The sequence below is a fragment of the Leucopleurus acutus genome (genome assembly GCF_964270905.1).
Source record: "Leucopleurus acutus genome assembly, chromosome: 19".
Taxonomy (NCBI): Eukaryota; Metazoa; Chordata; class Mammalia; order Artiodactyla; family Delphinidae; genus Leucopleurus; species Leucopleurus acutus.
The window spans coordinates 30,218,943-30,246,516 of record NC_139161.1 but is presented as its reverse complement, the minus strand read 5'-3'; the positions used below and the strand labels follow the sequence as shown (position 1 = coordinate 30,246,516).

At 61.4% G+C, this 27,574-nt stretch overlaps 1 protein-coding gene across 1 annotated transcript; it reads right to left on the bottom strand.

Moving 5' to 3' along the window:
• Positions 1–2,019: 2,019 nt before the first annotated feature.
• TSPOAP1 (TSPO associated protein 1) lies at positions 2,020–25,831 on the bottom strand (the record flags this gene model as incomplete). The annotated part of the gene is made up of 32 exons (XM_082861546.1): positions 2,020–2,107; positions 3,839–3,900; positions 4,546–4,656; positions 4,870–4,941; positions 5,028–5,131; positions 5,325–5,357; positions 5,771–5,842; positions 6,191–6,359; positions 6,967–7,121; positions 7,208–7,307; positions 7,957–8,793; positions 9,377–9,556; positions 9,894–10,133; positions 10,219–10,596; positions 10,923–11,074; positions 11,244–12,074; positions 14,894–15,003; positions 15,278–15,393; positions 16,596–16,768; positions 17,368–17,569; positions 18,341–18,361; positions 18,676–18,726; positions 20,160–20,264; positions 20,519–20,641; positions 20,810–20,899; positions 21,146–21,229; positions 21,314–21,391; positions 22,636–22,821; positions 23,379–23,558; positions 24,159–24,287; positions 24,572–24,679; positions 25,502–25,831. 31 exons carry the CDS (start codon positions 25,829–25,831, stop codon positions 3,871–3,873), a joined length of 5,550 nt encoding a protein of 1,849 aa, XP_082717672.1. The 3' UTR covers positions 2,020–2,107; positions 3,839–3,870.
• Between the last annotated feature and the right edge of the window lie 1,743 nt (positions 25,832–27,574).

Below are 27,574 nucleotides of genomic sequence, written 5' to 3'. Positions count from 1 at the left end.
CTGTCTTTGTTCTATACAATATGATCACATACGTAGAGAATTCTAAGGAATCCATTAAAAAGCTACTAGAACTAATAAGTGAGTTTGGTAAGGTTGCAGCATACAAGGCCAAAATACAAAAAAGTTGTGTTTCTGGGACTTCCCTGATGGCGCAGTGGTTTAGAATCCGCCTGCCAGCGCAGGGGACATGGGTTTGAGCCCTGGCCCGGGAAGATCCCACATGCTCTGATCCAAGCTGCCATTCCCACTGTTCTCATCTAAGGGCAGCCATCCTCACCTTTGCCCCTTGGCCCATGGAGAAAAGGAGAATGTGCAACCATCGGCCTGGTGGTTCCCCACATAGAACCCCAACTAATCACACTGTCACGGCCCCTGTGGTCCTTCTGCTGTTTCTGCCACCTCTAGGCATGGAGCTCTGTGCAGAATTCTCCCACAGGTGCCCTGCTTTAAGGTTTCTGAGTGTGATCTCCCACCTGTTTTCGGTCCTTTCTGAAATCCTGCTGTTTCTGGTCTATTGGGTGTCCCCCTTCTTCAAATGGAACTATGTATGTTGTTTATCTGCATGTTTGGCTGGGTTTTTTTTTTACCTCTATTATTCCTATGAATTTGGTCCAAGAGAATCAAGATTGCAGTATGTAATCAGTTCAGGCCACCACCTTGAAACAGGTGCCTTCTCTCTTCCTATCTCCCCACCCTCTTCCCAGGTCACGTTCTTCCTCCAGGACCCTGACCCAACTCCGAACACCTGGCCCTGCAACCAGGAACTCGGGAAGCTGCCAAACCTTCCTAGGAAGAGAATTCCAGAGCTGCTTGGTCTTCCTGGCATTCATTAGTTTTACCCCAGTCACCGTCAGATGTTAACTTCTGGGCTCTAAAGTGGAGTCCGAAGCCCACCATGACCCGCCCCTCAGGAGTCCTTCATCCCAGGTAGAGCCCAGCATGGGTTTTGTGAAAATAGACTTTATTATAATAAAATGTCTCTTTAAATAAATGCCCCCACCATTCCACACCCCTGGAGACCAAGGTGGTGGTCGGGGGCGGGGGGTGGGGGGCATTCAGTCCAACAATCAATCTCCCACCACAGCAAAGGAAACATGCAGAGACGCTCACCCAGCTGGAGGGGGAGGGGGAGGGAGGTGGCTAGGGTAAGGGGGGAGAGCCCCCCACCCCGATCTGAACGGGGAATGTATGAAAATAGCTGCATAAATCTGTCCTCTTCCCCAGGCCCCCCACTCCAACCGGGGCCAGAGGAAAACGATGCAAAAGAGAAGTTGAATCTGATGAGCAAAATAAGGCAAACCCAGCTCCTGCTCTCTGCCCGCTGGCCCGGGGCTCAGGCCAGGAGGGCGGCTGGCAGGAGGGCAGTGCTCCGACCGACCGGGGTCCTTCCCGGGCCTGTGCAGTGGAAGGGAGACGGAGGAAGCTGGGCTGAGGCACTGGGCATGTACATATATACACGGCTCCACCCCCTGCCCGCCCGGGGGTGGGGGGCTGGGCAGAATCCAGTGCAAACTCTCCTTCAGGGACGGAAGACTTGATGAGGTTGGCCAGCGCCGTCGGAGGGAGCAGGGTCCCCGGGCCAGGCGTGTGGAGGCCAAGAAGGGACTCGCATGGCATGCTGGACACCAGGCGGGGGTGGGAGAAGCAGGAGTCACGAGTCCACATCCAGGCCTGGCTCTGTGACCCAGGTGCTCGGCCCCGGTGGCCGACTCACTTCCGCACGCTGCGGCTCAGGCCACCCTCCTGTCGGAGGAAGACGCCCACCCAGAGGACGCATCCGCAAGGGCTCATCTAGCTCTGACCTTCACCAAGTAGAATTCCCATCCGAGTGCCAGAGCACTGGCTCGGGAGAACGAGAGGCCAGGGCCTTCCCCAAGCAGCCGGGACAGTGCGCCAGGGCCTCGGGCCTGCAGGACGGGCCGCAGCATCACTCCTTCTTCCCAGAGCCCAGTTTCCTGAGGAGCTGCTTCCCCTTGGAGAGGAGACCCCACACCTTCTTGCTCGGGCCCTGTGGTGCCCCCCATTCAATCCCGGAGAAGCGGCCAGGGCCGGGAGCACAGGGCCAGCCGGGCGGCGCTGGGGGCCCTTGGGTTGAGCTGGCCCAGGGCTAGAATGGGAGAGAAAAGGGGCAACGTCAGGGCCTGACGGCCAACCCACCCACCTCCGTTCTGCCGCAACCTCAGGGGCCTGCAGACCCCAGGTCATGGAACCATGGTCGTGAACCAAAACCCACCGCCTGGCTACTGCCCCCACAGAGCACGGAGAGGCAAACGGGAGCGATGATGCTGAGGGAGCACTGAGCTGGGAGTCGGAAGGGACGGACGTGGAGTCTCATTTCTGCTCTGTTCACTTGGACCTGGGCAAGCCCCTCCCCTTCTCTGGGTTTCTCTGTAGGATGCTGGGCTCAAGAGTCCTTGGACCTGACCCTCGGCTTGGGTGCTCCAAATACCCCACGTCATCCCCTCCCAACCGAAGGTAGAGCGGGGACAGGGACGCTGGAGGGGGCCATACACTCCAGGAACGATGGTTCCCGCACCAGCGCACAGACGGAAGGAGCAGGCCCGCACAGGCCAGCAGACGCGGTGTCCGAGGGCCTTCAGGGAGTGGAGGAGTGCCCACCCCATGGGGAGGAGACGGAGCCTCTTCCTTGAATGGCCCCTGAGAGGGCTGCAGGGAGCCCAGGGCCAGAGGGGACTCACGGTCGGGCGGCATTCTGCGCCCACCACAGCTCTGGAGGCTGCTGCCCCTCCCTTAGCACGTCTCCCTTGCAGAATCTCCTCCTTGCTCCGTTTGCCACTGTGAGTGGCTCCCTCTGCCACAGGCCCACCCAGACTGTGCTGTTAGTGGCCTAAGAACAGCGGCTGGGCAAGCAAGAGAGCCACGCGCAAGCTTCCCTGCTACCCGCCAAATTCCCACATCCACTCTGCGACCTCCTGTGCCTGGTACAGCTCCGTCCGCTCCTGTCAGCCTGTGTGCTCTCCATCCCCTGCCCCCCACTCCCTTCCTCAAGCCCCCCCGCTTCCACCAGCACCTGGCAGTCTGCTGGCAGGTGCTGGGTGCCCAGCCTGGGGCCCGCCCTCACCTAAGACCCTGGTGATGCGGCAGGGCCGCCCACAAAGAGCTCTGCTAGCACCCAGAGGTCGAAGAGTGTCTTGCCAACTAGCCAGGGCTGATGGCTGGCCGGGGTGGGGCGGAGGGGAGTAGGCCCTTCCCACCCCCTCCCAGGGCTCCCAGGAGGGAGGGGTTGCTGGGGAAACAAATGGAGGGAGTCTCTGAGCCCCAGAGATGAATGGTCTGGGGTTATCTACGGACTCCAACTGTTTAAGCCTCCCCTTTTATGCCCCCCAGCGGAGAAAATGGAGAGCTGGACATAAAATCATGCATCTGATTCCCTAATAGGTCACGATACAGGGGAGACCGTGGTGGGGGAGACTGTTATTACTGGCGGCGTTAGTGTCATCCCTCTGTCACCAATAATAATCACAATATTATAATACCATAGTCTTATAGTATCATAATATGCTGATGAGCCATATGAATGCCACATACTATTCTATAAGCCACACGTGCTATAGAATATGAGGACTCAGCTAATATGGGACATTATATCCTAGGGTGACACGTATTCCTGTGGCAGCTGGCATTGCCCAGAGGAAGGCAAGGGGAGGGGCTGATCCTAGGCCCAAACCTGGCTCACGGCAAGAGCTCCGTCCCCTGTTCCCTGGAAGAAGGTGGAAAAGCCAGCTCAGCTCCGGTGTCTGAGACAAAGGAGCGCCGTCTGATTATGGTGACACGAGGAGTAGGGTGACATGGACATAGGGGGTCAGTCCCCACTTACATGTCGCTTTCTCTACATATATCTATCTCCATCTAGCACTGGACTCTTCTCCTCCTCGTTCTCTGAAGAACAGGGAACAAAGAGAGGAGATGGGTTACGGCCAGACCGTACGCTCTCCACCCGGTCACCAGGTCGCCCAGGCCACCAGGCCTTAGCGGCAGGTGCTGCTTTGCGTAGCCCCTGCCTTTGGAACGATTGCACACGGAGACCCAGGGCTTTCTGGTTGGCGCCTGGCCTCCTCACCCTCTCCCTGCCCCATGAACCTGGAGCTTAATTGTACTCCACCCACCCAGGAAGCTGGGCCTTGCTGGGCATCTGGCTTTAAGAGGCACCTGGGAGACAGAGAGACGCAGCAGTGGGGTGGGGAGGGTCCCTGTACCAGGGGCTGTGACAGCCAGAGGTGTGGGAGGCTTGAGGGTCCTTTTCCATAGGGCCCCTCACCTGCACTGGCCGGGGGTGTGGGCAGGTGGGGATCAAGGTCTCGGCCTCACCCCACTGCACAGAGGGCCACACACTGGGAGGGAGCCACCCCGGCTGGGCTCCCTCTGGCGGTAGCTCGCAGCCCCGCCCTGGGCGCAGTGCGCACCTGGACCACTGCCCGGCTGCACTCCTCGCACGACGCCATCCTGCCCACCCCTGCCCCCCTCCAACCACACCAGCAGCGTAGAGACCCAACTGCTGAGCCAGGAACCCAGGTCCTCACTGACCTGCCCCTCGGCCTGGGGTGTCCCGGGCTCCCTGTCTGAGCCGCCTGCCTCAGGCCCAGGGCCCTCCAGGAAGTTGGATGGAACCAGGCCCCGCTGTCCATTCAGTTCCCCCTGGGGAGGAGATGCTGAGACTAAGACCAGGAGAGGCCTCACCCCCAACCCCTTGACCCTGAAGTCCCCGGGGGATGGGCTGGGGTCAATGTCACCATCATGGGAGGCTACCTGGTCCACTCCTCCGGGCTTCCATCAGGAACCCTTGCTCATCCCCCTCCCTGGCTCTGGGAGAGCCCTCTTGGGCACATCCCCCCACCCCCATGTTCTCACGTAGTAGAAACCATCATCGTCCATGCCCCCGAATACGGTGATGACGTCCCCTGCCCGGAAGGGCAGCTCTGCCTGCGGAGAGACCAAGAGGCCCGTGTCAAGCCCGGGGAGGCCCTGCCACCACCCGGCTTGGCCGGGCTCTATCTGAGGGTCCTCACCTCCACATCCATGTTGGGCGAACTCTCCCGGGGGTTGTAATCAAATGCAGCCACCATGGAGCGGGGAGCTTTCAGGCCAGTACAGGAGACCGGCTGGGGGGCGCCTGGAGGGGGAGGGGGAGAAGACTCAGGACTCTCTCTAGACCCTCCCCCACCCCCCTACCATCCTTGGCACTGGAGGCCTGCTGACCCCTATTCACCACCTGCCCGCTAGTTGTAGCCCCTGGGGAGAGGTCGGAGGGGCTGCCCCACCCTGTCTCTCTCCCCAGTCTCCACTGCACAGGGATGGCCCCTCACCTGCACAGGGCTGGGCAGGGCCTTCGGACTCAGCTGCGGAGAGAATATGACTGTGAGCCCCGCCCCTCACATCCCTCTTCTTTGGGGGCGGCGGGGGGGTGGTGCTGGTGCAGCCTCACACAAGGGATGCAGGAGAAGGACGCCCGGAGAGCACATCGGCCCAGCCCTTTGGTTTTCGTAGCGAACTAAGGCCCCGAAAGGGTAAGGGACTCGCTCCAGCTGGCAGAGAGTTTATAGTCGGGTGCTTTCTGGAACAGAGGTCCCAGCAAACCACTCCCCATCTCCATTAGAATGAAGCTGCCCACCGGAGGGGTGGCTGGGGATGAAGGTCTGGCCCGATTCCCTGAACCTGCTCAAGACCTCCCACGTGTCTCCCCAGGGAGCCACGCAGTGTCCCCACCCTCCCGTCCTCACAGGCCCCCGAGGGAGAAGGGGGTCTCACCCACCTTTCTTGGAGCGGCGGGGCTTGGGGGGAGGCCCAGCTGCGCGAGCTGTGGAGTAGACAAAGGGACCGTTCCCTGGTCCAGAAAGGCAAGCAGACGTCAGAGAGAAGCCGAGGCGAGGGAGGGCGATGGGCAGCGACTTCAATCTTCTCTCGGGGCTGTACTAGGGCTCCTGCACTAGAGCATCTACGGGCATTCCTCTCTCATCCCCCACCTCCCGGATCCAAAACACAGGGCCCGTCCCCTTGGCAGTGAACCCCCATTCCGGGCGGCAAGTCTCTGAGGGGGACAGTGGCTCTGCCAGACCCTGGACCAAGCAGGCACCTCGGCCACTCCAGACGTACAAACTGCTCTGGGCGGGGGCGGTGTTGGAGTTGGCACCGTGGTGGCAGGAAGTGGGTGGGGGACAGGAGCAGGTCATACCTGAACCCTCAACGAGAACATCTGGGGACAAATAGCCCCGCTGGAGCAGCTGCTGTCTCCCTGCAGGACTGTCCGCAGTCACCTCGGACACCATGTTGCACGGGATGTAGCCCATCCGGCCCCCTCCTTCACCCCGATAGAAGCCATCGGCATCCTTGTCCCCAAACACCTGGACGCGAAGAAGACCCGTTGTGTCAGGAGGCCAGTTCAGCTTGCTCCCTGCACCCGAGGCCCCGAGCTCACAGCGCCACACTTGGGACTGCAGAGGAGCGCTCTACCTTTTGTGGAACAGGAGATGGGGGAGATAGCCAAGAACCGGATCAGACGGATGACAGAAAATAGCCCTTTCCGTGTGGTCGTCACCCACTATCTGCCCATGCATCCCCCCAGTCCAGCCCAGACTAGATCCCCCTGACCTCAGAGCGACAGCCGAAAGCCTTCAATAAACACTTGGAGGCACAATAAAAGTGACGATGCTAACGGCAGCAGTTATCACATTGTGTCATGCGCCAGGCAGTTTCAGGGCTCTATGGGTACTGAATCATCTCATCCTCAAACAACCCTGTGAGGTGGACACTTAACATTATCCCCATTTCACCAATGAGGCCCAGAGGAGTCAGCTAACCTCCTCAACGTTTCGCAGCTACATGTGGCAGAATCAGGACCCAACCCCACATCACCCGGCTCTAGAAGCTGTGTTCTCAGCCGCGCGTGGCTGTCGCACCCCCAGCGCAGGAAGGGAGGGAGGAAGGAGGACCAGACGGTGAGTCAGTCACCTTCAGGATCTGGCCCGCCTGGAAGGGGAGCTCCTCTTCCCCGGCATCAGGGTTGGGAGACATCGACACGGGGTCATAGTCAAACAGAGCCACAAAGACCCTGACAGGTAGGTCCTGGTAAGCCAGCGCTTCTTCTGGAGGGCTCCTCGGAGGGGCTGTTGGGGAGAGCGGTGGCAATAAGCTCTGGCCAGGGGGGCAGGAAAGCCCCCTCAGCCTGGCCCAGCCCCCCACAGGTGCTCACCCAGCTCCGCGGAGCCTGGCCTGGGGGCCCGGCCCCCTCTCCGCTGGGGGCCCCTCCGCCCGGAGCCGTCCTGCCCTCTGGGCTCCCCAGTCTCTGTTGCCTGCAAAGAGAGGGCAACAGATGGCAGAAGTGACACACCGCCCCTCTGGCGGGCACCTCAGCAGGGGCGGGACCCCGCAAGCGCTCCCCCAGCTCTGCCCCGCCAGCGAAAGCGGCACAGCAGAGCAGGGACACACGTTCCTCTCCTGGAGCCGTGGCCCAACCTCACTGGAGGCATCAGACACCCCCACGTGGGGAGGAAGGGCAGGAGGGGAGGCCCAGCTCCGGCCACCTTAGTAGATGAGTGCAGTTGAGGGACTAAGGTTAGATCTGAGAGTTGGCCGAGGAGCGTGGGAGAGGAGTGCCTCTTCTCGGTGTCAGGGTTGGGTGATGCCGGACATCACAGTCAGTGTCCTGAAGATGTAACTAGCTAAGCAGAGGAAAGGGCCCCCCGGCCCAAAGGCAGGGGGCCGGCGGGCGGCAATTGGCGACTTATGGCCACAGAATATTGTGCATCCCAGTTCCGACCGGCAGAAGCAGCAAAGCAGTGGAATGCGGGTGGGAAGAGGCAGGTGAGGGAGCCCGGAGGCCCAGCCCCACCTCTGCTGATGGAGACGGCAGCGTGGAATGGGAGCGGCCGGTGGGCAGCAGGCAGGGCCACCAGGCGGCAGCAGGCAGGGGGCTGCCCGGGGAGGGGGGAGGGCACGGACCCGGGAGGGTGACTCCTTGGCTCTGCCAGCGGCACTGCGGCCTCTCCGCTCTGGCTCCCCTTTCTCCCAGGCCGGGAGGCGTGGGTAGGGGTTGGGGCCTGAATTGGCCTTCGGAGGCCCCCTGGGCCTTCCCGTGGGTGCTGCACCCCACGCCTCCCCGTCTCCGAGGTAGCAGGAGCTGGTGCCGCTGATGCCCCCGCCGCCCGTCTCTTGCTCATCCTCAGAATCATATTCGATGCTGATTTCCAAGCACTTGGGGGAGAGGCAGCTGGCCAGGCCCGATTCTGGGGCTGGGCCACGGGGACACCTCCTCGAAGGGGACGGCCGCCCTCTCCCACCAGCCGCCGGTCCAGCCCTGGTGCCCTCGCCCACGGGGGGGCCGCCCCTCTCCCGGGCGGGGCCCGGTCGTCCGGAGGCCTGGGACCCGCCGTTGCTGAGAAGTCGGCTGCAGTGTTCACGGGGATCTGGGGACCGCCTGCGGCTGGGGGGCTTCTCAGGGGAGCCACTTCCTTTTCTCCAGCTGCTTCCACCAACGAGTCCAGGCAGGTCCTCCAGGCGGTCCCCAGCCCTGGAGGGCTCGGGAGACAAAGGACATAGGCCAGGTCCTCGGGGCCGACCGCTGTCACAGCCCGGCCCCAGGAATGCAGGCTCAGGCGAGTCAGGGTCCCGGGAAGAAGAGCCTGCCCCCGGCCTCTTCTCGTCCTCTTCGTCCTCTTCTTCCTCCTCCTCAGGGATGCTAAAGAGCTTCTTGCTGCAGAACTGCTGGAGAGGCAGCTCCAGGATCTGCTCCAAGATCTCCTCGTCACTGTCAGTCTCACAGAAGGGGTCGGGCTGGGGCTGGGGGGAGGGGGGGAGGGCGGCAGGGGAGAGAGGTCCGTGGGAAAAGGACAGAGTTGTGACCTTTGCCCTCAGATGAGGGCAGGGGTTTCAGGTAACCCATAGCTCTCTCTCAGCTTCCTCCAAGAGGAAAGACCAGAGAGGGAGGCTGGCCCCAAATCACAGAGCATGTCCGGGGCAGAGCCAGAGGAAGAATTAAGGAGCACACCCAAGAACGGGCTGCCCAGATGCTGGGATCCCGAGGGGAGAAGCGTCAGGGAACAGGCCATGCCTGTAACAGCAGGGAGGCCTCCCATCCCCTCCTTGGAAGCTCCCAGCACGAGCTCTCGGATGGCCAGGGCGCTTGCGTCTGGTGGGTTTAGTGGGGAGAAGTTACAGAAAAGAGTGCCTCGTTCTCCCCTTTCTTTCCAGGAGGGCAGAAGCCAAGCCTGAGCCGCTTCCTATCTGCTGCTCAGGACAGGGCCCAGGCCACACGCCTAGAATGTTGCTGGCACTCGGTGGCATTGAGCCGCTGCTGACACGTGGGGCAGAGGCCCCCAGAACCCGAGGTCTAGGGCCCACCAGTCCCTCCTCACCCCGTTACCTTGGCCCCATCGTCCCTGAGGCTGTTGCCAGCGCCCTGCTTCGGGGAGGAGCAAGTCCTGACACCCAGCTCCTCTGCCTCTGCCTCCTCCTCCTCTTGGATGTCTGACAGATCTGAGTTGCGGCCATGGTCCACAAGGGCGCTCCCCAGACGGACCCCAAGCTCGGCCGTGTCCTCTCTCTGCAAGAGGCCAGCCAAAGGAGGAGAACAGGGAGGTGAGGGAGGGCGCTGTGGCAGGGTCAGCCCCAGCCAGAATGAAAGGGGTCCCTTGGCAGAGGGAGACAGGGTCATGCCCCAAACGGGGGGGTACGCAGAGCAGAGGGTGGGGAAGAAGAAGGATGGCAGCCAAAATGGAAAGAAACCTGGAAGACAAAGTGACAAAGAGCTGGCCAGACACACAGCACAGACCAGAGCCAGAGCAGTGCAGAACAAGCAGAGAGGAGAGCCGGCTCTGGGCTGGCAGCGCGGGGAGGGGGCCTCGACTCCTTGAGGCGGCCCAGCGTCCCCAACCCCGCACCTCAGCCCTGGGCCTCAGCCCAGGCCCTGTGTCTCCCGCATGGCAGGCCTCAGCACAGGGCAGCCTCTGGGCCAGCGCTCCCTGGGTGGAGCCAGGGGCCGGGCGGGCCTCTCCCGCAGTCCACTCAGCCTTCTCCTCGGCCAGGGAGGAAGCTGCAGGGCCAGGAACTCGCTCTCCCGAGGTTGGCTCACTGGCCTTCCTGTCTCCTGGGGCCCCCAGCTCGGCTGCCCCAGCCTCCTCCTGGAATGGCAGGCACTGAGGAAGGGCCCAAGCGCCAGACCCTTCTCCCAGTCTCTACCTGCTCCCCTTCTCCCCAGCAGGGTACCTGAGAGCCAGGCACCGGGGGCTCCTCTGAGGGTCCTTTTGGTGTCTCTCCGGGACAGCTTGCTGGGGAGCCCCCAGGGGGCTCTCGAGTTCCACGGGCGTTGGGGCACCGGAGGGGAGAGCTGGGGTCTCCAGGCCCCGGGGAGGCTGGAGCAAGGGGCGGTCTGGCCTCCGAGCCCAGTCGTGGGGAGGGGCAGGAGACCCTGGCTGGCGAGGAGGCCTCAGCCAGGGCGGGAGCGACGGGAGCCGGGATGGAGTCGGCCGACTCGCCGTGGGGCGACATGGTGCGCACGGCCACTGCGCGGCACGCCTGCAGCAGCTGCAATTGCGACAACTCCACCAGCACGCTGCCTGCCGTGGGGGAGGCCACCTCCATGATCTGCAGGGCGGAAGGAGCACAGGAAAGGGAGGCTGAGGTGGCCAGGTGTGAGGACTCCGCGACCACCACCGCGACTAGCATCATGCCAGGCACGGCGCCTTTGGCGTGGCACGTCTCATCTAAGCCTCCCGGCCACGTGGTTTCAGTGGTGGAATCCCAGTCACCTGCTACCAGAGCCCACGCTCTTAACCAATCTGCTACTTAGTGCCCAAATGCCAGGGCCAGGCAGCCTCTGTGCCAGGCTGGGGAGACTAGGCCTCTGAGCGTGGCGAGGAGAGACCCACATCTCGATCCCAGGGTACAGGTGGGCAGTCCCCAGGCCATACCTTCTGCCCATCGGCATAAATGGCGTAGCCTGTGACGCGGACGCCGTTGGAGGTACCAGCAGCATCGATTGTTACCGGGAGCCAGCTGATGAGCAAGATTCCAGGGGAGGGACCTGGCTCAACCTGCACATCCAGGGGGGCATCAGGTGGGCCTAGGGGGAGGGGGGCACAAGACCCAGTAATGCGGCACACTCACTGCCAGACGTAACAGCCCGCTTTGCCATTTCTCTAAAAACGCAAGTAGCAACAGCCTCCCCTTCGGACCCATCCGTGGCCTGACCTCCCAGGTGTTAAAGACACCAGGTGCCCAAGCCCACCTACCTGCTGGGAGTGTGGTGAACTGCAGGGTGGCAGCCCGTTGCTCTGGCCTCTCCAAGCCCGGTTCCCAGGACCCTCGAGGTGGGAGCTGAGCCTCCACTCGGGCCTGATAGAGTGTACCAGGCCGCAGGTGGCAGAAGGTGGCCCAGTAGGTGCTAGGGCAGGCAGAGGGGCACTCTTCCCCATTGAGGTAGATGGCATGGGCCAAGTTGCTATTGCCGGGTGCCCAGGTGATCTCAGCGGACGTGGCTGTCAGTTGATGGACCCGCAGCTGGCTAGGTGCCACCCCGGCCCCGGCCCCTAGCACCAAGCAACAGCGCAGAGGGTCAGAGCCGCCCCAGCTGGTCAGGGCCTGAACAGAGACACGGAGGGGCCCAGTCTGCAGGTCCAGATTCTCAAGCACAGCCGTGGGGGGCTCCCCAGGCCCCAGGGCCTGCCACAGCTCCCCATTCACACAGACGTGGTAGCCACGCAGCTCCACGCATTCAGGAGGCGGCTCCCAGGCCAGCACCACGCTGTGGGCCAGCTGCTTGAGGACAGCCAGACAGCGGGGGTGAGGCGCGGCAGGGGGCTTGCCCAGGCCCTCGGGCGAGGGGCTCAGCCTGAGCTCGTCCCCTGCAGCCTCTTCCTCTGTTCTGGGCTGGCTGCGTCCCCCGCTGCTCTGGCCTCCGCTACTGCTGCCGCCCGCGCCGCCACTCAGGAAACTGAGTTCAGGGCCTGAACTGTGGGACAGATCAGCCAGCTCTGGAGGCAGGGAGGTCAGGAGGTCGTCGTCGGACACACGCTCTACAAAATTGGAAGGGACCAGGCCCCTTCGGCCATCCATGAGCTCCCCTGGTGGCGGGAGGGCAGGGGAGGGGAAGACAGAGAGGAGGTAGAGAAAAAGCAGTCCAATAAATGCATTTTAGCAATGGTCAGTGGGTGGCCTTAAGCATCTGATTCAGAGCAACATTTACCTGTCACCGCTTTTTAAAAGACAGGAGCAGTCAAGATCTGGGTTAGGGAGTGACTGGTAATTCTCAGTGGTGTGATAACAGTGTTGTAGTTATATAGGACAGACATCTTACATTTCAACGTGCATATGAATTACGTTAAAATACAGATTCTAACTCAGCTGGGCCTGGGTGGGGCTGAGATTTTGCATTTCTAACGAGCTCCCAGGTGACGCTGCAAGGATGCAGAAGGATGTCCTTAGAAGGAGATGCGTGTTGAAATGTGTCTGGGTAAAGTGCCATCTGTCTACAGCTTGCTTTTCAATCATCTTTTTAACCTACATACAGAAAAGGCAATTATGGCAAAATGTTACCAAGTTGAATCTAGGTGGTGGGTACACAGGTATTCACTGTACTATTTAATTTTTCCGTATGTTTGAAAACTGTCGTTTTACACAGGCCTGAGGAGTGAGGGAGGGGGTGCCCCTCAACTTCCCTGTGTGGGAAACAGACATCCTCAAAGGGAGAGGGACGCCCATCTGGTCAGAGTAAGGGAAGGAACCTTTAGACACAAAAGACATACCTGCCAGAGAAAAGAATCCCCTGTGGGTTCTAGAAGGGGTTGAGACCCACAGCAGACCTGGGTGCAGGAGTATGACTGGCAGTCAGTTCAGACAGCGATGGAAGGTAAGCTCTGTTATGCTGTGCCAGTTGCCCTGAACACTTGGCAATAGAGTATTATAAAGCATTTGTTTTTTGTTTGTGGGACATCAGAAAAACAAGAAATTGGACACCCAGTCTGTCACGTCACAGCTAGTTTGGGAAAAGGAGAAAGATTCCTGGGGAACAGATGAGCTGGTGGCTGGTGTGCCTTACTGGGAGAAAGGAGGAGCGAGGGCCAGCGTTTGGGGGGTGTAGGCAGGCCTGAGCTGCAGGAAGGCGCATAAGTTCCCCAACACCCTCTCTCTCTACTTATGTTAGGAGGGAAAAACAAAAAGTAAGAAACTTGAAGAAGAAACAAAAGGGACTTTCAATAAATTAGATAACGTGAGCACTGTAGTGGGTTGAAAGGTGGTCTCCCCAAAATATGTCCACATCCTAAACCCTGGATCCTATGAATATGACCATATTTGAGAAAAGTGTCTTTGCAAATGCAATTAAGTTAAGGAGCTTGAGAAGAGATCATCCCGGACTATCTGGATGGGTCCTAAATCCAATGACAAGTGTCCTTATAAGAGACACATAGGGAGAGACACTGAGAGAAGAGGAGGAAATGTGACCACAGATGCAGAGACTGGAGCGATGTGGCCACAAGCAAGGAACACCTGGACCCACCAGAAACTGAAAGAGACAAGGAACAGACTCTCCCCTAGAGCCTCCAGGGGGGAGTGTGGCCCTGCCAACAACTTGATTTCACACTTCTGGCCTCCAGAACTGTGAGAGAACACATTTCTGTTGTTTTAAGCCACCCAGTTGGTGGAAATTTGTTACAGAAGCCCTAGGAAATTAATATAAGCACTAACACTATGGGGCGTGAGGTTAACGGTAGGAACCAACTAAGCAGATCCACAGCCCTGAAAGGCTGGTGCTGGAGCCTGGGCCAGAGTCAGTCTTGTGCTCCTGAAGCTTGAGCCACTGAGAGCAGCCCAGGTGGGACCAGACACAGATGAAGCAGTCACTTAGCCGAAGTATGAGGAGGAATAGGGCATCCTACACCCAGTTGTCTACAGGCCTTTCAATCTCTCCCAAACTGCATAGTTCAAATTCTAGTAATTAGTTAATATTTATGTTTTAGCTGCCCCCCTCCAAACAATGGTGTTGGTGTTTTTATTTTTTTTTTAATTAAAAAAAGCGTTTTCCCGGGAGCTATTTAATCCTGCTCTCCATTATCCATCCTTACAGAGAATTTAGCTGTGTACCATCATTCCCAGCACCTACTCAAACAGCAGGCTTGGGGCCCAAGGAGGAGAGGCTGGCAGGCTCTGAAAGCTTCGCGTGTTACAGGCCCAGACCTAACTGCTTTCCTAAATCCCCACACACGGCTGCAGCTCTCACCCTGCCCTGTGCAGCCCGCATCCCAGTCTCCGTACAGTGCCATCCTCCCTACTGCGGAAGGATGCAGCCTGGTGCCTGGCCAGGGCCACCGTGCAGAGTCTCCCAGGCCATTTCTTCTGCAGGCCCCGCCCTGTTGCCCAGTCTCAGTAATGGGGCATCTGCCGCGGTTGCCCCATCCCACGGGCACTGTAGAACTGCCCTGAAGCTCACGCCCTGCCTGGGCCCTGACAACTGCTAACCGCTTGTTAGCACCCTTTCCTGGGCTCTGGACCCTGATTCCTCCTCTCCACACTGATTGGGGCACAGCATCAGATCTATGCCCCATGCCTGACCTCGAGGTCACTAGTGCTAAGCACTGCCATGCCCTGTCTGCCAGCACAAGAATGAACTTAGCCGAAATTCCCTGTGGCATTCTGTCTGCCACCTGGACCGTCGTAGGCCCTGTCTTGCTCTGGGCAGGTCTGGAGTCAGACCAGCTGCTCCCACGACCCTTCCTTTCCCTTTCCCTTTCCTTTCCCTTTCCCCGCGAGCTGCCGGGTCTCTGGAGGCCTTTCAGCTGAGCCTGAGAAGTTACAGTGGACTGAGAGGATACAGATGGGTGGAGGTTTTCGGGAAGAGGAGCTTAAAAGCAGGCGAATGGACAGAATGACCCCACTACCTTCCTACCTTCAAAGAAGCCATCCTCGTCCATGTTGCCATAGATGTAGATGTACTCGCCAGCGGTAAGCGGAAGCTCTGCCTCTGGGTTCTCATTGGGGCCCTCGAAGGGGTTGTAGCTGTTGGGGGAGGTGCAGAGGAGGAGGCGGAGGACAGCGACTGACGTTCTGTCTCCGTGTCCTGTGTCCTCTCCCCCAGTGCACTCGGCCTCTACGGAGACTTGGTTGTCCCTCTTTAACCACGTGGAGCACCCACTGTGCCCAACGAGGCTAAGAGGACATGTCCCGCTGGGGTCCCTGCCCCACCCCCGCTGTCTCCAGAGGCCTCGCTCTTCACCGCCCCCCCCTTACAGCCCAAGTGCTGGGGAGATGGGGAGCAGGGGTGAGGGCCCACCTGTAGCGAGCGAGGAAGACCTGGATCCTGGCTCCTACCCGGCTGCCCTCCGGGGCTGCTGGCGGCAGGGAGACGCTGTCTGCCTCCAGCTCCTCCACCTCGCTGGCTGTGTCCACCTGCGGACACGCAGAAAGGGCCAGTCCCCTCCAGGAGCCAGGGGCCAAAGGCACAGCAGGCAGAGGAGGACCCACCGTTTTGAGAAGAGAAACTGAGCAGATGCTGGGCAAGGCCAGCAGCGATGGGCCCTGACGTTTTCTAACTCAGCACCTGAGCCGGCAGGGCCTGGCGGAGCCCAGATGCCCTGGCTCAAGGGACGAGGGCGGGGGAGGTAAACCGGATCCCTCCCTGAGCCCTGGCCTCTTTTCTGCACCAGCCCAGTAAATAAGATCACTTTCCCCATCGGAGAGGGGGCCAGCCACACCGGTGGGGGAGGGGCTGGGGAGGGTGTCCCACGACAGTCTGTCTCCTTAAGGTAAAAACGCCGCCAAGCACTCCGATGGTGAAGAGCTGGAGGCCAGGAGGCAGAAGGGGCTGAGAAGGCCCCGTGACGAGGGTACTGGGAGCGGAAACCGGGGCATCCAAAGCCAGCACCACCGCTCCATCCCACAAGGGGGCAGTAGAGGCCGCGGCCGGGTTCTAGCCCCTGAAACCACCCGGGGCTGCAGGGCTGCTCCTGGCCACCCTCCCGGCCCACACACCTTCTGGGGTTTGGAAGGCAGAGAGAGGGATGAGGTGATCAGAGGGGTTGTGAGTGATACCAAAGAATGTGGTAGTGGTACAGCTGCCACACGTTAAGCGTCTACGGTGTGCCCGGCACTGAGGGAGATACCACCCTTGTATTTTTTCACATAATCCTCACAGCAGCCTCACGAGGCAGGGTTATTAGTTCCAAATCCAGACAAGGAAACCGAAGCCCAGAAAGAGGCAGCGACTTGCCTAAGACAAAGCTGGGACCTGAATCCCGGAACCTGCGCTCCTGCACGAAGGACCGCCTGCTTCTGCCGCAGACACGCAGGACCAGCCTCATTGGGTGGATCCTGGCGCCGACGTGTCTGCCTCCATCCAGCCCAGGACTCTAGGGCCTCTCTGGGCCCCAGAAGGGTGGGGCTGGGCGGCCCCAAGGGAGGGCTTGCAGGAGGGTGGGCTGGGCCCCACCTGAGCTCCCCGCCCACCAGGAGGAATCCACGGACCCCTCCCTCCCGGGTCCTGGCTCCACTTGGGACCCCACACGGGCCAGCGGCCACCCAACTCCTGGGTCACCCCCCCACCCCCTTTCCCCACGGCAGAGCCAGACCCCAGGCCCCGCCCCAGCACTGACCTCGGGCGTAGGGCATGACTTGGGGCTGTTGTGGATGGACTCGGAGCGAGAGGAGTTGGACAGAGACTCTGCCTTCTTGGCCGTCCTTCGGGGGCCCCCAGCAAGGGTGGCAGGGGCAGGCTCGGAAGACTTTGGGGTGCAGCGCCCTGGGGAGCCTGGTGGGAGGTCAAGGTCTAAAGAAAAGATGACATGTAGCCTTGGGGTCTGTGGCCTAAGGAGCGACCAGGGACCAAGGGTGCTCTTGGATCTAGGGCTCAGGCCCTCCACGGCCAAGTTTCCTTACAAGAAGGGAAATACTGGGTGGGGGGGGGACTTGCTAAGTGGAGGTGGAGGTGATTTACGTGTATCATCTCAGAGGCTCCTCAGAGCAGCCTGATGAGGTGCACTGGGTGCTCCTGTCTTACAGCTCAGAACACACGGCCCACAGAGCGTCAGCAGCGTCGTGAACCGTTAAGTGAGTGGAGCTGGGACCACGAGATCCGACTGAAGCCCAGCTGGCTCCTCACCAGCCCATACTGCCTCCTACTGCCTGCTATTGCCCACCTCCCAGCCATGGCCACAGAGATCTTGTTGAAGCAGGAGGAGCAGCAGGCCAAGATGCTCCCCGCGGGCTTGTTTTTTCCCCATTGGAGCCTGGTTCAAGCCAGACCTGGCTCTAACTTGCTGTGTGATTTTGGGTGAGTTGCTAGCCTTCTCTGACGCTGAGTTCTGCTCTATACAAAAAACCCCAGACCTGGGGATTCCAGGCTAATGTCACGGGGGTCTACCTTACCTTTGGAGCCAGACCCCCGGCAGGGCTGGGGGGTGGAGCAGCAGGGGGGTGGCGGGCGGTCCCCAAGGGTACTGTAGCCCAGGGCGGAGGTGAGCAGATCCAAGGGGCCCGGGTGCAGGCGGAAGGCCTGGAGCTCCTGCGCCAGGAGGCTGAAGCGCTCAGTCTGGCTGCGGCACTGCTCCTCCAGCTCTCGAACCCGGACCTGGGCCAAGACCCACGATAAGCCACAAGACCCCAGCTGTGCCGTCTCCACACAGCCCCGCACTAGGCTTCACACCACATCTGCCCAGCCCCTAGGCCTGGGCACCAGCCCTCAGCCCGGCTGCCCCACTGCCCCGAATAGTGCGCGGCTGAGGGTAAGACCAGGAGCTGTGGGCCAGCCTCACTCCCAGCCCCGCCTCTCGCAGCGAGGCCTCGTGCCCCAGGCGGCGGCACTTCCCGCTTGCGGCCGCTTTCTAGGCCAAAAGGGGTCGCCCTACCCCCATCACCACCACAGCATCACTTCAGCAGCTTTCTCAGCTCCGTGGCTTGTCACCCTGCCACAGTCAGTGACCCAAATCCCTGCCCTCAGAGAAGTCCCCGGAGAGATCCCACACGGGAGCCAGGGGCATCTTTGTGACAGGAATGAGCCAATTCCCAGGAATTTTCCTCAGGGACCAGGAGAGTCCCCGTCAAGGAGATCATGGGTTACACTGGCAAGGAACTTCCTCAAGGTCTCAGCGGCTGGTTTTAGAGGAGGGCAGGGCCTGTGTCTGCCAAGCACAGTGGCAGATCTGGGACGAGGGGGTGGCCCACACATCCTGTGAGAATCCCAGCCCACCTACGGAGTCTCAGGTCTGCTATCAGTCGCACCCCCGTCGTTGGACATGAGGGTTGGAACCACTTAGACGTAAGAGAGGAAACGCAGTTTGGCCAGCCTGGAGAGGTGTTGGGGAGGCCCCCCGCAGGGAGGTGGGGAATCAGGAGGACGTACCTGCATGGAATCCAGGGTAGACTGTGGCAGGAGAGGAAAGCACAGAGGAAAGGTTAGAACCCTTACCCTGTAGGTCATTGCCCAGAGAGGGAGGGAAGGAAAGAGGGACCCGAGCTGACCCCGCCCAGTCAGCTCCCTAGACTGACCAAGCAATTGCTGAATGGAAGGATATTGCAGGGCCAAAGGCGGAGGGGATCCCCCCAGGCCCCAGAGCACTTAGCGGCCCTTCCTGGGAGCCCACTCCCCACACACTCACGCCACCCATTCCAGCGCTCTCTGAACCTCTCCAGCCTCCCCAAAGCGGGCAGAGCTAATGGCCACCCCCAGGGACCCACCTCCAGCAGCTGCACGGCCCCTTCATGTTCCCTCTGGGCTTCTGCCTGGGCCTACAGGTGGGAGGAGGCAAAACGATAGAGGAGAAGGATAAGGAATGGGGGTGGGATAGAGTGTGATGGAAGGGAGGAGGGTAGGGAGGGTGAAGGGAGAGAAGAAAGGGGAGGAGGCGAGAGGATGGGGGAGGGAGAGGGAAGCAGGCTGGGAAGGGGCTGAGGGTTCCTCCCTCTGACTCCCACCCGGAATGGAGTCAGAAGGCAACAGGGTCGAGAGGGGCCTCAGACTGCTTCTCTCTTCCCAGGACCTCCTGCCTCAGGGTTTCCCTCCTGTCCCTCCTGAAGCTGTTCCTCAGCCTCTCCTGCCGGCTCATCTTCTATCCCTCCGGAGTGTTAGGGCGCCGCAGGGCACAGTGCTGGGCCTGCTTTACTCTCTCCCGAAGGGTCCCCTCTAGGCACCCGACTAGACACACTGAACACTCCAAAACCTGTCTCCAAGACCCGCGCCCCCAGGACTCGAGACTCATAAACCCGGCTGTCTACGGACATCTCCACTTGAGTGTTTAACGCACAACCCAAAGTTGGCCGAAACAGAGCTCAGGATTCCCTGCCTCTCAAATCTGAGGCCCTTCGTCCCTCACGCCTGGAGAGGGACAAGCCTCACCCTCCATTTCGTCAGCAAATGGGTGAAAGGACGGGCACTCAACTGGAATCCCATGGTGAGTCCTGTCAGTTCTATGCCCAAATAATATTTCAAATCTCTCCACTTCTTTCCATCTGTGTTGCCTACACCCTAATCCACACAGCCATCATCTCCCGCCTGGACCCCTGCAGCCACCCGACACCTGACTGCCCTGCTTCCGTGCCCACTCCCCCGTCCATCCTCCACAGTGCTGCCAGCGCGATCTTCTAAAATGATGAATCAGATCATGCCACTCCCCTGCTCAGGACCTTTCAGCAGCTTCTAACTACTCAGAGAGCAGAATATCCAAACCCTTCCCGTGACCTCTGAGGCCTGATGTGATCTGGCTCTTGCCCGCTCCGGCTGTTCTGTCCATCCTACTACGTTCTAGCCGCACTGGTCTGCACCCCCGAGCTCCTTCCTGCCGCAGGGCTTTGGCACGTCTAATCCCCTTCCCTGGAGTGCTCATCAGCTGGCCCCTTCCGGCCCCTGACGTATTAGAGGCCTTCCCTGCAGAGCTCTCTAAGGAGGCCGCTCCCCCCATCCCAGCCACTCTGTGTCACATCACCCTGGTCACTTCCCCCACCGCGCTTGTCCATGACCGGGGTCATCTCACTCCTGGATCTGTTTACTCGCTGATCGGTCAGGGACCTGACCTTTGCCCCCTCCCAGTCCCTCCAGCGCCCGGCACGGTGCCTGGCACACAATGGGTTCTCAGTAAATACCCACTGGATGAGTGATGGTAAAGCTGGGGGTCCGGCAACCTACCACCCTTACCCCACTCCGACCCCCCCAACCCTGCGCCCACCTGCTGCAGCCTCCGGACCTCCTCCTGCTTCTCCTGCAGGCGAAGCCGCGCCTGCTCATGCTCCACCTCCAGCTGCTGCCTCCGCTGGGCCACCTCCCGCATGTGCTGAAACACAAGAGCCCGTGTCAGGGCCCAAGCCCTGCTCCGCTGTTCCTACAGAAGATGCAAGACGAGGGTGCCTCAGACACCGTGTGTTCCACATACTCTCTGTCGAAAAGGAAACTGAGGCTAGAGAAGGGAAGGGCCGGCGGCACCAGGACTCGGTCTACGCCCCAGTGCCCCACAGAGTGCCACGGTCCCACATTCTCCCTGTGCCAGGGACCGATGCCCCCCCCCCCCCCCCCGCACAGGCCCCTCACCTTCAGCACCTGCTCCAGGCTCTCCAGCTTGCTCTGCAGGCCCCGGCTCTTGAGAAGGGCCGAGTCCCTCTCCTGCGTCACTCCCAGGAGCTGGCCCCTCAGCTCCATGTTCTCCCATTCCACCTGGAGAGCGGGCAGCGCCAGGGAGTGCAGGGTGTGAGCCTCACCCCCAGCATCCTCACCAGGGTAAGAGTGTGCTTCCTACTCTAGCCCCGTCCGGGGCGGTGGGTGGGGGAGGCGGCCCTTTGCCTGGAGGCCAGGGGCCCAGCAGGGCCTGGGCAGAGCTGCTACCTGTTCCTTCTCCGCGGCTCTCCCACCGAGCCGAGAGTTCTCCTCCACGAGGCGGGCATTCTCGCTCTGGGCTTCCCGCAGCTGCAGTTCCTGCGAGACCAGAGGACCTCTGGGGAGGGTCCCAGCACCCACCTTCCTCCTCTCCCCACACAGAGGACACCGCTCTCCCCCACCTGGAACCTGCATCAGCCAGGAAAGGGGAGCCCCGCAGATGGGGGGGAAAAGCACATTCTCTGGGCAGGAGGGAAGGAAGCAGAGCTGAGGGGAGCCCACCACCTGGCTGGCCGGAGGGAAGGGCGGAGCTGGCCCGGGAGGCCCTCCCGGCTGGGCGCTCACCAGCTCCTCACAGCGCCTCTGCTTTTTCCGGGCTTCCTGCTCCAGGCTCTCGCATTTCTTCCGCTTCTTGCTGAGCTCTGATTCCTGTGAGGTCAGAATGGAGCTCCTCATGTGGGAAGGCAGATCCACCCAGAATGCGTCTCCTCCAGCCCTCGACCTGGGACTTACCAGCTGCTGCACCCTCTGCTGTTTCTCTGGCTCCCCTAGGACCACGGGTGGGTTTTCCACATCCTCCTGGGGCGTGGCCTGGAAATGGCCAGGGGCAGAGGGCTGGCACCTGAGAAGAGGGCCTCGGGGCAGCCTACCCCCAGCCCCGCCTGTCTGAGGGAGGTTCCCACCCCATCTCACGGGTCAGCAAAGAGATCCCTGCCCGGGAAGTAGGGGTGCTGTCTGCCCCCCCACCACATCCCCTCATCTCCAGCTGATGTGGAAGAGCAGAGGCTGCACCCCTGTGTCCTCCAGACACAGTGCTTTGAGATCCTGAGCCCCATGCGTGCCCTGGGAGATGGGTCCCTTATCCAGGCCAAAGCTTTCCCTTTTTAGCTTCCGGCCCTTCTCTGCACTCAATAACTGTCCTGGGTGTCCTTCAGCGACTGGCAGAGAACTAGGAGGCTGCCTGGGCCCCCAGGGATGTGGTGTCCCCAGAGCTAAGGGTTATGGATCCACAGAATCTGGGCTTGGCCCAGAGCCTGCAGACCTGGCCAGACCCTCCTCGCAGCTTCCACCAAGCCCACCCTATTGCACGTCCCAGTTATCCGTGCAAACTCCGGAGGACAGGTCTTGATGGGCGATGCATCTCCCTCTCTGGGCCAGGCAGAGGGGCAAAATCTGAGCAAGAAGCATCCCACACCCTGAGGCCTTGGTCGCCGGGAGGTCCCTTCTCCCTCCCCTCTTCCCGGAAGGAGGCGGACCTAAGTGCAGCCCAGTACAGAGGATGGAGAGGAGCCAGACCTCTAAGTCCTGGGGGTCCGGAGCGGGGCCCCTAGCCCTCGGACCAGGGGCCACCTCAGCCCGGCGCCCAGTGAGGGTCGCCCGTACCTGGAGCTGGGGACGGACACACTGCCGCCCCCGAGTAGCCGGGCCGGGCCTGACGGACCAGGCGGGCGCTGAAGGGGGCGTCCCCGCGCTGCGGCGGCTGCGGCGGGAGGCGGCGGCGCGGGCTGGGCCCCGGGCGGCTGCCAGGGCAACCGGGGATTTGCAGCCGGGCCGTACCACTGGCGGCACGGCAGGGGCGGCGGGGCGAGCCGCGGGCCTCAGGCCTGCGGAGGGCGGACCCCGAGCCCCCGGGGGCGGGCGCGGCGCAGGTACGAGCCCCGGGAGGCCGGGCAGAGGACCCTGCTCCCAGCTGGGGACAGTCCCCCAAGCCCTTGCAGTGCGCACGCCACCACCGCGTCGTCGGGGCCCTGAGCGCGGTGCAGGGGGAGATCCCCCGAGCCGCTCCCACCCCCATCTCCGCACACCCACACACCTGCCCATGCGCCGACGCTCACCTCTCCCGGGGCCCCGGGGGCGGGCGCCCCTGCTCTGGCCGGGGCGGCCAGGCCTGGGGGCCGAGGCGGCGGGGGCGGCTCCCTCTGGTTGCGCAAGGCGATCTGCCTCTGCAGCCGCAGCACCTCCCGCTGGGACTCCCGCAGCAGCCGGTCGAAGTCCCGCACGTGGAGCCACTGGGGGCCCTCCTGGAGTCGCGGGACAAGGAAGGGAGTCGGGCCTAACCCCTGCCCGCCCCACGCCATGCCCAGCAGAGCCCGCCCTCCGCCTGACTGGAGGGGCTCCGGGGCGGGGGAAGGTACACATCTCCCATGCATACATGCCTGGTCATAGATGCATGCTTAGAGAGCCACATGCTTCCGCTAGCCCGTGTGCAAATATTCCCGGGAACTCGTTTACTGGGCACTCCCGGCGTACCCGGCACTGTGCTAAATGCCTTGAGAACATCTCTTCACACCCGTGTGAGGTATGTGTGGACTCATACAGTCAGACCCACTGGCATGCAGCCTGAGGCCCGGAGCACAGAAATTCCCAGGTCTGGGACTCATGGCTCCACCCCCTTCGGTTCAGGCTCCTTCTCTCCCCGCTGCCACCTGGGCCGTTGCCAGGGGAACCTACTCCCCAGCAGCCTCCACCTTCTCGCTTTATTTGCATCTCATTAACATCTCAGTCCACATCCCACACTGCCGAGCAGGCGGCCCTGTGTAGGGCTGAGCTGGAAGGGGTGACCAGGGCCTCCTCGCACCTTGCCAGCCAGGGTGAGCCTGGCCTGCAGCTCCCTGCACTCCCGCTGCAAGGCAGCAATCTGCTTGTCCTTGGCCAGCAGGGCACTGGCTGTCTCACTGAGGTCCCGGGCTCGCTGGCGGGCCAGGGCCTTCCGGCACAACTCCAAGCTGGCCCCTGGACTGGGCATGGGAGCGCTCACCTGGCCAGAGGAGGGGCAAGGCCAACGGTCATCTGCGGGCTGGGGCAGTCCCCCAGTCCTCAGCTCCTCTCACAGGAGGGGTTAGGATGAGAACCTAGAAGTGTGGCCTCCTGCTTCTAGCCTGGGTCTGGATCTACCCTGGGTCTACCCTCAGGAGACCAACAGCCTCCCTTTGACCCAGTCCCTGCAATCCTCAAGCAGGAGTGAAAGGGTTAACTGCACATCCTAGTTTGGGCCCAAAGGATGCTGCGAACTGAGGGCTGCCACTGTGATGGGTTCTCATCCCTGCCCCCAGCAGATCTGCACCCAGAGATGAGCTCAGCGGGAGGCTGCAGCCAGCAGCAGCACGTGGTAATCCAGAATCCTGCTCCCTGCCTGCTCAGGAACTCCCCGCCCAGCCCTTCCCTCCCTCCTGGAGCTCCAGAAACCCTCAGCCTCCTAGCCCGGCTGGCATTTGCCCTTCCTACACCTCAGCCCCTGGGTTCCTGCTCTCCGAGGCGCTGAGAGTCCGTGACTCCCAAGCCTCACGCCCTCCGGCCCAGCTCTGGCGCCCCTCTTCCCTGGTCGCCCAGCCTCCATCCAGTGGCTTCCCAGCCTCACCACCCGCAGGTTGGTCTCCTGCAGCTTCCGGGCTCTCTCCTCCAGGCGCTTGGCAATGACCGCCAGCTCTGCGTTCTTCCGCTTCAGTCTCCGCACCTTCTCCTCCGTCTCGGGGAAGCTGCTCTTCCTCTGACGAGGGGTCAGCCAGAATTGGGGCATGTGGGGAGCACCCCCCAGACCCAATCCTAGACAGCCTGGGCCTCGGGCTAGAGTCCTGGGCTCACAGTGGGGTCCTTGGCAACTCTAGGTAGGGGCTCACCCTCTCCGGGTCTTGGGGTCATGTCAGCTCCATGGAGCTCCCACTTGGAGCGATGCTCATGGGATGAGAAGGCCGCCGAGGCAGAGGCCCGGGGAGTCTGAGTCTGCCTCCCCCCAGCGCCAACCAGGACCCAGGACTCGCTTCCAAGCCTCACCAGCATCTGGTTCTCCTCCTTCAGGATGGCACAGCGCTGCTGCAGCTCCCCCACGGCCCTCAGCAGCTCCAGATTGGGCCTGTCCCCAAAGCCCATTTTCAGCTTGCCCTGGCATGGGAGAGGACAGGGCACAGCGACTCAGGAACCCACCCTACCTGTGGAAATCAGAGCCCTCCATAGGGAAGCATTCCCCCTCCACAGTCCAAGGAGACATGGAGACTGGAGACGAGAAGGTTCTCCCACACAGTTCAGGCCTTGGGGGGGAGCACAGGAGACCCAGGAGAAGGGGTTGTTTAGTCCTGCCTGCCGACACTAGCGTCCCCCAATCCTGGGACCCTGTGTGCTAGTCCTCAATTCTTCCCATCCCTGCCCATCTTCCCCTCTTGGGAAATGCCAGCTTGAGCTCCCATCCCCACTCCTCCAGGCTCCTCAGGGCCCCCGAGTCCCCCAAAGTCCTGGTCCCTCCATATTCTACAGGAGACTGCTCGTACCAACCCCAAAACTTGTCCTCCCTGGCTCAGCCCAGCACTGAGCCCCCTCCCCTGAACCTGCTTCCTCTGGACTCTGATTCCATCACACACCTCCACACGCCCCCAGTATCCTCCAGCCCCCAAGGACAGAGACTTGCAGAGGAGATGGACAGACATAGACAGACAGACAGTCAGAGAGAGACTCACAGATGGAGGGGGAAGGGGGAGGGCCAGAGGCAGACAGAGAAGGCAGAGTCAGAAGGACAGACAGATGGCAAAAAATGGAGCCAGTGAGATTCCTGACCAAAGAAGGGAGGACAGACAGTCACAGAGACGAACCCACAGACAGAGATGGGCCTGGAGAAGAGAGGTGGGCAGTGAAGTTACGTGTCATGCCCAGGCTGGAGGGCATGGTGAGGTCCCCGACCTCACAGACCCCAACCGTCCACAGCGCCCTTACCTTAGAGAAAGCCTCCACCTCCTTGCCCTCCAGCCTCTGGCAGCTGAGTCCAGAGCTCAGTGCTCCCGGCCCGGGGCTGGGCAGCCCAGTTTCTGTTCTTTCAGGCTGGATGCCCCCCACAGACCCGGGGCTTCGGGTTCCCTCGGGCTCGGAGCTCTCCTCAGGCCTCAGTTCTCCAACACGCAGAGCTGCCGGAGTATCGGCAATGCTTGGGGATGTACCTCCAGGTTCGCCCCCCTGGCCTGGAGTCCAGCTCTGCCAGGCGGGCAGTGCCCACAGCTCCATGTTTCCGGGGTCCCCCGGCCGGGGAAGGGGTGTCAGTTGCTCCATGGTTCTGCCGAGGGTCCCCAGGACCCGGGCGGGGGGACATCACCCAGCCAGGTGGAGGGGCTGGTGAGAGTCACGCCAGGCCAGACCCTTTCCTCTCTGAGCTCTTGCCTTCACCGAAGCTCCATCCGAGGTTGACTGAGTTCTTCCTCACCCACAAAGGAGGCTGCAGGAGCCGGGGCTGCCAGAGCTGAGCTGGGGGTATGCGAGGTGCGTTTGTTCGTGGCTGTGTGTGCGCGCAGTGTGTGGAGGAGCAAGGGTGTCCCCGTGGGGGTGGGGAGGATGTGCAGAGGCCACCGACAGCAGTGCCCGGGTGAGGGTGTGCGTGTGTCTCCAGGTCTGCCTGTGCCGGTCAGCGCTGCTGTGTGTGTTTGGAGGATGGGTTCCCCCACTTGTGCGTGCCAGGGGGTAGTGGTTCTGTGTGACACTGTCTGCGCCTGTTTCAGAGTTACCAGTTGTTTCTGTGTGTGGCTGTCCGTATCGCAGGGCTGTGGCAGTGTGTGATTCCGTATCGCAGGGCTGTGGCAGTGTGTGATGCTGTCACCAGTTGTGTCTGAGTGTGTCAGTGCTGTGCTGCCGTGTGCATCGCTGTCATGGGGTGTCCGTCAGCGGCTGTGAGTCTGACTATCCATCATGATCCCTCAGCCTGGCTGGGGTCCACAGGAGCTGCTGGGCTGATCCCCAAAGGTCTGCTGTGGTCCTTTATCTCCTTCTCTCTCCGCTGCTGCCCGCCAGCTTGCTAGGCGGCTGGGCTGGTCTTAAGGAGGCCTGGGTCGGTGGGCTGCTTGCCTCATAGTCTCTGTCCCTGCTGGCCTCGGCTCTGGGGACTGGAAGGGTCCCCTACAGTCCCGGAGCCCCGAAATGGTGGGCGCCGAGGAGGGCTGAGCCTCAGAATAAGGGGGTGAGCAAGGGAGAGCCAGCTCTCCCCTCCCCCCTCCCCTCCTGCCCACCAATAGGAAGTCGGCTGCTGGTTTCCATGGTGATGGCGCTGGACTGGTGGGCTGGACCGGCAGGCAGTGTCGGGACAGAGGGAAGAGCAGGTTCCTTACAGGATCTCGGCCCAGTGCCCCCAACATGTGACCTCCCACCCCTCCCACACACACCCCCACATTTTCCAGGGTACAGAGACAGGGGGGCTGCAGACAGTTCTCCCCACATCAGTCCCAGCCCAAGCCAGGTAGAGACAGAGACAGGAGTTGGTTTGACAGATAGACAAGGGATCCAGCCATGGAGAATGACAGGAATAGAAAAGATGGGATTTGAGATGAAACAAAGAGAGAGACAGGGAAATCAAGGTAATGACAACAAGAAGATAGAAGCGAAGAGACAGAGGTGGAAATAGGCTGAGGGAATTGCTTTCACTTGCTCCTGGCAGGTTGCCTTTTGGGGGCAACCTGGCCGTCTCGGGCCAGCAGGGAAGGCCACGCGGCCTGTTGGGCTGGCTTAGCCCCAGACTGTCAGGAAGCTCATCTTCTGTCTAGCCTTGGACCTTTTTGCCATGGGAAAATGGCATTTGGGGACAAGGATGTGGAACTCCCAGACCCATAAGCCAGCCTCTGTATGGGGGAAGAGGCCTAGGTGGAGTCCCAGGAGACACGGATGTCGGCAAGGGCCTCAGAGAGGCCTCTGAACCTGAGACTCCAGCCAGTCTGGCCTAAGGTCGGGGGCCCCCGTGTGGTGCCCCTGTGGAATAGCACCAGCCGCGCTGAGCCACAGAGCCGCGGACGGTGGGCTCCACCCAGGCCA